The sequence below is a fragment of the Sminthopsis crassicaudata genome, chromosome 1 (assembly GCF_048593235.1).
Source record: "Sminthopsis crassicaudata isolate SCR6 chromosome 1, ASM4859323v1, whole genome shotgun sequence".
Taxonomy (NCBI): Eukaryota; Metazoa; Chordata; class Mammalia; order Dasyuromorphia; family Dasyuridae; genus Sminthopsis; species Sminthopsis crassicaudata.
The window spans coordinates 225050346-225060190 of record NC_133617.1 but is presented as its reverse complement, the minus strand read 5'-3'; the positions used below and the strand labels follow the sequence as shown (position 1 = coordinate 225060190).

At 33.7% G+C, this 9845-nt stretch overlaps 1 protein-coding gene across 3 annotated transcripts in view; it reads right to left on the bottom strand.

Moving 5' to 3' along the window:
* Positions 1-9845, bottom strand: part of LAMA1 (laminin subunit alpha 1) — a 188870-nt gene continuing 179025 nt past the window's right edge. For all 3 annotated transcript variants that reach the window (XM_074275272.1, XM_074275281.1, XM_074275290.1), the window contains 2 exons: positions 7300-7522; positions 1-411 (listed from right to left, as the gene is read on the bottom strand). In XM_074275272.1, coding sequence (XP_074131373.1) covers positions 251-411; positions 7300-7522 — 384 coding nt within the window. In that variant the 3' untranslated portion in view covers positions 1-250. The remainder of the gene's footprint in view (positions 412-7299; positions 7523-9845) is intronic.

Here is a 9845-nt window from a genome sequence, read left to right as displayed (position 1 = left end):
TTACTGTAAACAGTGATTAAGCAAAATTTATTTAGAGACCAATTAATTCTATAAACATTCGAGACAACTTAGTAGAGGTATTTGTTGTACAAATGGTTTTAGTTTTAAACACAAATATGAAATTTCTCCCTAGAAACATGTGACCTGAGTTGGAGAGTAAAAGTGAACAGAGAGTTCTGGGGATCATAGTTACATTTTCCTTCAATTAAAATATAATAAAATGCTTTCAACTAGTTATTTCTCTTAGAATTTAGAGCTCATTCCCAGGGCAGGAGTGAGGGTACACTCCTCGTATGTCAAAGGCTTTGCTGAAGTCAATGGATTCCACTTGCTGACCCTTAACCAACGTGAGCTTTCTCATACAACCCCGGAAGGAGGTCCGACTGCTCAGACAGTTTTGCTTTATATCAGCTGTTTAGAAAAGAAGAGACAAAAGCTTGTCAAATTTTATTGAAATGACAAATGCAGAAAAGTGAAAATAATACAAAATAAAAACAATCATAAGATAAGTGATTTATACACCCAAATCTTAACACATTTCCCCACACTCATTTCTTCCTTTAATAACAATATAAGGTTTTTGGAGTTTTGAAGATGAATGCTATAAATGCTAAGAATGGCTGGATGCCATTGTTTTAAATTATGTCTCTCCCTACCTTTAGATATGTCTAATGAGATAATTTATGCAGAGGCAGCTAGGTGGCACAGTGGATAGAGCACCAGCCCTGAATTCAGGAGGACCTGAGTTCAAATCTGGTCTCAGACACTTAACACTTCCTAGCTGTGTGACTCTGGGCAAGTCACTTAACCCCAGCCTCAAAAAAAAAAAAAAAAAAGATAATTTATGTAAAGTGCTTTGTAAATTTTAAGATGTTATTATTTATATACATTATACACACTATATATGTGGGTATATATCTATATATTTATATTTTATATACACGTACATATTCTCATTTATATACCATGGCTTAGGAGACAAAGAACTGAGTACTTAAGTTGTAATTTGAAGGAGCCAAATTTGATGTAGTTAAGAGAGCCCCTAATATGCAACACATAAAAACTATAATAATGCTTTTGGTCTAACAACTAACTCATTCAATTCAATGAAGATTTATTTGCTCTGTGAAAGTACTGTATTAGTGATGGAGGATAAATAGACAAAAGACAAAAAAAAAGGATGCCTTTAAAAGAACTTAATTCTATGAGGGAGAATCAAAGATTTAAAGTCATGTAGTTCAACTCCCTCATTTAACACATGAGACAGCTAAGGATCAGTGTCTTATAGTAGTAGAGGTTGGTCCAGAATTCCAACTTGGGTCTTATTACTCCACTTGCAACATACTGCCTCAAGATGTAACATGTACACAGAAAAGGAAATGCTATCAGGGTCAAAGTAACTATCATGTATCAAAATAATAGCAGATGAGAGGGTTGATGTAGAAGTGGCACTTGAACTGAACTTTTAGGAAGCTAAGGACTCTACAAGGAAAATGTATATTTTAGACCTGGGTAATGTGGAGAGGTAACAGCTAGTGGGCCAATTTGACCAGCTCAGAGCCCATGTGAAGGGAATAATATGAAGTCACTGAATCCAAGGGAGATGATAAAATCACTGAAGGAGAACAAGTAGACAGAATAAGAGAACAAGACCCAGAATAGAGTTTAATAGGGAATAATGATACTGTTTCCCATCTATCAGATGTCCTTTTTTGACAAGTATGACACAGAATATAAAGGTTATCCAATCTCAGCAATAAAGGAGTTAATTTCAAGAGGACAAGAAGCCAGAATTCCATATGTAAACATTCAACATAAACACAAACCTAATGCTTTTTAATCATAGTTGTTGATTTGGTGCTTTAGCAATTTTTTTTAATTTTTCATTTTCTGATTTGAATTTGGTAGAATGTGAGTTGTTTCACCTCTCCCAAATGACCATTTATACCTAGAATTATGTTTATTCACCCAAAAGAACCAATCTGCTACTGTGCAAATGACACATGAAGTTTCAAAGCACCTTTTGACACAGCATTTTATAGCATCGATTTTACCAATTGCTTGGAGCATTTTTATGCTGTACAAATCAGTGTGGGCTATAATAATAGGTTGTTGGGTTTTGAAATAGATCTGATAAATGTGGTGAACTTATGAGTTACTCATATATACTTTCTACTCATTCTCAGAAGGGATGTGTAGAATCTGGAAGTTCTGATGTTTCCCAAGAGAAATCCTATTCATGCTTAGAAACACAATTCCCAGAGGCCTAACCCCATTACTAAGTTACCTCCACTAAGGTATAAATGTGCTCTGGTAAATGTTTAACAACCAGATCTCTGGACAAAATGTAGTTTGGCAAGATAGTTTTAATTATCATCTGCATCATTAATATCTTCTCCATGACTTTCTTCAATCTAGATAATGTAGACTTGCAGAATTGACAATTTCCTAGGAGTAAATGCTCACACTGGTAATTTAACAATCAAGTCTTTAGAGCCTATCCTAGCTGGCTCCAGCATCTCCCATTTCTTCCTCAAGGCAGAAGAATCCCCAGAGAGACACAGGGTTCTTCACCCTGAAGAAACATACCCTTAAGAGCTGGTACCCTGAGTATTAGCAATTATTCAATCTCAAGGAATTCTATAGGAGAGCTCTCTCAGTGGGAAGACCTAGAATATCCTCTGGATAAGTGGGTGAATGTGGTAGTTATTATTCCTGTGGAACCAAAAGTTCTAGCCTCCCTTCCCTTCACCATTCTGTCATGTCTTTCCCCAACTTGAAGAAACTGTTGCTACTAATAATAGAAGCAGAAGAATGCCGCTAGTGTGAGTCACAGTATTTTACATTCTCATATTGGGAGACTAACATGAACACAGAACCAGGGTCAAGTCCCTTGAGGAATCTCCATGTTTGAGGGATGGGATGGGAGACAAGGGAAGTGAGAATATAGCCACCATACTATAACTTTCCAAAGAGTGTGGTCTAAGAGAACCATACCCTGAGCAGCAGGCAGGGACTTAGGGGAATGAACTCTACATACTTATCTACTTCCTCACTTTGGAAGTGAGGAGAGAGGGTAGAGGAATATTTGCTTTGTTTTCCCAACTCTTACCAGTCCAATTTCCAAGTCCAACACTGGTAACTTAAGAAAATTATAGTCAGTGACTAATACAAATAGCTCTAAATAACTGAGAATCACAGAATTTTAAAGTTTTAAGGTTCCATACAGTCACCCTTCTCATTTTATGGATGGAAAAACTGAGTCCCAAATTCAATGCAATTCAACATTTATTAAGCACCTACTATGTGGAAGATGCTGGGCATAAAAAGCCAAAATCCAAATGATCCTTGCCTTCAAGAAGCCTTTATAAAAAACCAACCAACAAGAGCAACAAAAAACAATGTTCCATCTAAATAGTCCTCTACCTTCATCTTTTAGTTTAATATTTTATTTTTCCCCAATTACATGTAAAAACAAATTTTAACATTTGTTTTAAAATTTTGAGTTCCAAATTCTTTCCCTTCCTCTCTATTCTCCTCCCTTGAACCCATTGGGAAGGCAAGCAATTTGATATAAGTTGCATAGGTTATATTTGAAGCAGTTTATTTTCTACTAGCAATTAGATGATACAATGGCTAATATGCTGGATCTAGAGTCAGTTCAAATCACACCTTGTATGTTTACTAGGTATTTACCTTAGTTTTCTCATCTGTAAAGCTGATTTAAAAAATAATATCTATATCCAGGTTAGTTGTAGGAATCAAATGAGATCACAACTATAAAGTGCTTAGCACAGCATCTGACATTTAATAAAATAAATGCTATATAAATTTTAGCTATTATCATCTGTAAAACTGGGAAAATAGTAACACCCACCCCTCCCAAAGTTGTGAGGATTAGATGAGATGTTTTACAAATAAATTTTAAAAGGTTACATAAATGTTAATTTTATCATCATCATCATTGTTATTATTATTATTATTATTATTATGGAGATAGAATGGGTCCACATATAAGCAAACCTGTATCAATTTGAGTATGGAAGAAGAAGAGGGAAAGAAAGGGAGAGAAAGAAAAAACAGTTAACAATTGGAAGGATTAAAAAAAAAAAAAAAAGCTTAAGGAAAGAGGTAGTATCTGACCTAAGTTTTGAAGGAAGAATAAAAGTAGCTTATAGTGACATAGTACTTTGAGGTTTGAAAAAACAAAAAACCCTCAATTTTTTTATGGATTCTCTTATTTGAGCTTCCTCCAACAATCCTACAAAATAGATATCACTATATTATTATCCTTACTTTACAAAGAAGGAAATAAGATTCATAAAGTACTTTCCCTTGGTCTTATAACTGACCAAAATTTCAAGGACTCCATAGGTAGTAGCCCATCCCTCAAAAAAAAGACAATGTTGCCCCCCAAAAAAGACAATACTGCCCCCCTCAAAAAAGACAAGGTTGTCAAGCCATAGAGGGGTGAAGTGGCTTGCACAAAGTTATACATCTAGCAAGTATTATTAATAATTAGATGAAGACAAGAGATGACATGCTTAATAAATTTGTGGAATAATGGGAAGAGCTAATATTCTGTAGCCAAAAAGATCTCAACAACCTAGAATGATGGGCCAAATCTAATAAAAAAAATTTAAACTGTCTTCAAGTATTTGAAGAGCTGTCAAATTGAAGACAAATTAGGAACTTGTTCTACTTGGCCCCAGAAGACAGAAGCAGGAACGAAAGTTGTAAGATACAAAGAGGTAAATTTAGACTTATTAGAAACTTAGCAATCAGAGCTATTCAAGATTATAATAGGCTAACTTAGGTGATAATGTGCAATGGGCTAGAACTCTGGAGAAATATACTTAAGGCAAGGATTCTTAGAACAAGGTACTAACTCAGTAGAATTGATAAGACAATAGTTATCTAGTTTAGCATGGTGATTAATAAGTCTCTAGTTCAGTATGATTTATTTAATCTTACAGCAAATAATGGTTCCCTAGTGATATAATGATTGGCTTATATTCAGTATGATGAATGGATTTAATTGTAATAGAGTATTTAAGAGGTCAGAGTCAGACCTAGAGATAGACTGAGAGAGAGAAAACAGAGGACTGGAGGTTGGAGCTCAAGCTCTTAGACTCAGGCAGATTTCAAGATAGAGACCATAGTGGTGGCTCTCCTACCTCCTGCACTGAAATCAAGACCCATTCTGGAGGGCCTCCAGAAAGCTAGCCTGGCCTCAGGTGAAGGAGATAACAAAGACTTTGGACTTTATCCCTAACTATTCTCGGAATAATTACTCTGCTAAAATGAAGACTGGTCCTAAGACCTCCAGAAAGCTAACCAGAACCTTATAATAATGGATTCCTCACTCATGTGAAGTCCATAAACGAAAGTTATATGACCATTTTTTTGGTGACATTGCTAATGAGATCTTTTTAAATCCTTATTGATATGTTTGTTTATTTATTCAAAATAGTTTGAGATCCTTAATTTTTTAAATGCTTAAGTGATATTTAAATATTTTCAGAAAAGGATTCAGCTAGTTGGCCTCTGAGTCGCCATCATACTTAGATTTTATGATTCTGTGAAAAACATGAGGAATGTTTGGTTAGGTGATAGTTCATATATATGAAAAAAAAAGATGTGAAGATTTTATGAACTACAAAATGAAAATGAATCTCTAGTGTGAAGAACCACCTAAAAATTCTAATGTGATTTCTTAGAATCTCTTAGAACATGAAAAGGACCAGGAGGCTCAGTAAGAGGGAAATAAAAGTTCTATGCTAGAGTTCTGGAGTCATTTCAGCATGCCATTTTTAAACATAAATCAGTGAAAAACTATTGAGATAATAAAGGAACTTGAAACTATGTCCTAGGAAAATAGGCTGAAATAATCAATAATGCTTAGCCTTGAGCAGACTTGGGCTAAGAGCAGAATAGTGTGAGTCATCTTCAAATAACTAACAAGGAACAAAAGGGATCAGTCTTGTTCTTCTTGACCCTAATGGGTAAAACTGGGAGCATTGGGTATTAGGCAGATGTAGGTTGGATGTAATGAAGAACAACTGAATAATCCAAGAATAGAATAGCCCACTTTAGAAAGTAGTTTTTAATCTCTGGACATCTCAAGATGATACCTTTCCTAAAAATATTGAAAAGATTCCTATTTTAATATAGGTTGGACTAGAAAATCTCTGAGGTTCTTCCAACTCTGAGATTCAGTAGTTTCCACGGTAGAGTCTCCAATGGGTTCCTAATGCTAAAGTTGGGACATGACTCTGGTCTTTTAACTACTATAAGATGTAAGCTAAATTAACTGATTCAGTTTGTGCCAAACAACACATCATTTCTAAAGCTATCTAATGGTTAATTTATTAGCACATACTATTTAAATTTTTTGTAAAATATCTATGTACTTTAAATAGTATTTTTCAGAAATAAAGCATATAAAGAATGATGAATCTATTGTGCAAGCAGAATTTATAAATTAATCTCCTAATTACATAACTACAGGGATAGCCTCTATTACTTTGACTTAGAACTTTTTTTTTAAAAGCATTTTCAGCCTTGATAACATTAGTTAGTAGCACCTGCTTAATTCAGAAGGTTTCTTCATATAAAAAAATTGGAAAGAGCATTTTTCAAAAGGAAGGGAGTCAGTTTGAAATATGGTTAAATAAGTGGACCATCAACAAGCCATCAACACTGGAGAGAGGCTGCTGGACTCTAGCAGGCTCAGTCTAGATGACTGAATTTATGTGAAAATTAGAATTTGAGAATTTCTAAGAAGATTATATACTTATGATCAGCATTTAAAGATGACTTTTGGAAATGTGTGGAAGAAGCTGTTCCCTCTATAGAAATTGATGAAGACACTTAGGAAAAAAAAAGATTTCTGAATCATCATATGTAATATTTCAATGCTGTTTCAAAGAGTGTTATGCCATTAATAATCCCTCTTTTAAAAGATGTCTAAAACCAAAAATTGGAGTCTCTGGAAAATAATCTCTATTATATAAAGATGGTATTCAAAAGAAGAACCTATAATGTTTTTGTTTATTATAAAATATTTATCTTTTCCATCCCTAAAATGAGGCTATTTACAAACATTATCCCCAGCATAACTAGAATGGAATTCATTATTCAATTTTATCACATGTAATAATTAATGTAGACACTATAATGCTCTAGTCTTTAATAATAATTTAATTTATATTGGTTTCTTATGCAATAATATAAATATATGCTTATGCACATATATACTATTTTTAATAAAAGAAAGATAATAAAGGTCATACTTACCAGGATATCCTCCAACATAGATGGGATTGTTGGTATCTGCAGATGTGGACTGAGTATGTGGACTTTCAGCAGGAACAGTATTTCCATCAACAATTAAAACAATGCGGTGTTTGCTCTTGTGGGCTTGAAGCTTGTGCCACTTTCCATCACAAAGACTACTTGTAGATTTGGGTTCATATGTAGCTGTAATCCTACCAGCTCCATTGTTGACATGGAATGAAACCTGAACAAACAACCAAGAGAAGTAAAAATCACTGTTGTTCAGTCATTTCAGTCATAATCTGACCTCTATGATCCCATTTAGGATTTTTTGGAGCAAAAATACTGGAGTTGTTTATTATTTCCTTCTCTAGGCTCATTTTAAAGATGAGGAGCTAAGGCAAACAGACTGGCTCAAGATCCCACAGCTAGTAAGTACCTGAAGCCAAATTTAATTTGCATTTGCATTATATATTCAGTTTTTGAGATATAATAACTGCAAGATTCCAAGATCTTGATTCTAGTCTCAGTGCTCCATCTACTGTGTCACTTAGCTGCTGAGGGCTCATAAAGGATAATCCTCTATTGAAGAGGAAAATTGTGTTTGAAATAAAATATTCAGTCACGAAAAATTACTTGTAAAAGGATTCTGCTTCTGTGCTCTCTCCAAATGAAAAAAAAATGGCAATGGTCACTGCTATGAAAAAGATTCCCAACCAAAGTGTCTGACAGCAATCAGATCCTGCCAATTCATTGCAGGCAGAAGTTGCTGAAAGTTGCTCTGAAATGAATGAGATTGCTTGTCTGTGTGAATCTGGAACAGGAGCTAATACATCTTTATGCTGGCTCATTTCCTATGTGAATTTTTTAACCTGAAATGGGACCCTCAATTTTGTACATAAGATTTCATTTGGATAGGTTTAACTCTTGAGAACTATATCTTTGTTACGGGTATATATAGAAGGTGGAGGTATGATTTGACTTTACTGTGATGATATTAAAAAGATTTCATCTGAATTGATTCAGAGCTACTAGCAAGCTGCAAATATTGCTTTTCAAGTCAAAGTTTCAGAAATAAGCTGACCTTGGGGGTTTGTAATTGGAAAGTTCATACTATGTATACAGAAAGAATTGAAGTTTTAGTTTCAACTTGATGAAGCAGTAGGCATCAGGAGCTCAAAAACGTAAAAAAGATTTGGGTAGATTGCTTGAATGAAAAGATAACACCTAGGAAAGGGCCTCTGCTAATTGGGTTGTTCCTTTAGAACAGGTGCAATTAAATGTCCAAATAGGAGCAGAGGGCATTTCTAATATCATTCTAATATTATACTACCATTTTAATGGTAATTTAATAGTAACAATAATGGTAATAAGACATTTATCTTTTTTTCTCTCTTGTTCCTCTCTGACCTTTTCCTTTTATTCTTTTTTCTTTCCCTCTATCTCTAAACTTTTTTCTTTCCTTTGTATGAACATATTTGCACTTATTGTATCTCAAAAACTAAATATACAATGCAATTTTTGATGTTATTCTGACATCTTCCTGGATGGAAGAGACATTATATCCATAGCAAAGGTATTTTGTACAAAGCAAATGCTTATAGTGGATTATAGTGAATTGCATTTTTCCCTGTCCCCTCAGTACTCATAGACTTCGCTGACACCAAAGACTTACGAATAAGTTGTTAAAAACTCTTCTGGTTATTGGGAGGTTTAGAAATATGATTTTTCTCTGGAAATAGGTTCTTACTAGTTATATAACTTCGGATAAATCTCTTAACCTCTCTAAACTTCAGGTTCCATTTCCATAATGAGAATATTAATAATTCATGTATAGTAGTTATGGAGGTCAAATGAGCAAATATATACAAAATGTCATTCTAAGTACAACATACTCTATGAGTATGAGTCATGATTATTGTTATCCTATGGCTATATTATTCAAGCAGCATTATAACTTGAAGCGGCACTTGCTCCTTTCTTGATAATTTTGACATATATCATAAAAAAACATTATTTTTGGTCAAATTTATGGAGTAAAATATGATTGCATGTAAGATGACATCCTTTCACTCCATTGCTCTTTAGTTATCTTATTTTGCAGATTTATAAATATTTTACTTAATTCATTAAAAACAGAATAACTGCTTTTGAAATCTAGAATTAAATCAATAATCTTTCTTTACTAAGATTTGGCATATATATATATATATATATATCATTATAATTAGGGCTCATACTATTTACAAACAGAAGTAGAGACATTATTGCTATAAAAGGAAATAGTCCAAATTTTTATCCCTAATATTTATGAGAACTTACAAACTCAACAAGAGTTAGGAGATAGAAGTAATATGTACCTGGCAAGTCAAACCACCATCCACATCTTAAGCAACATGTTCCCTCAGATCCCAATAAAGATAGCTCAGAACAATGAAAAAAATATTTGGGAATGATAATGCTTTTAACCCAAGCATCATTTCGAGAAGCAAAATGGAGATCAGCCTGGATTATTAATAATATTTCTTTACTTATTAATCTTAGCTAAACTTTATTATCAGTACAAA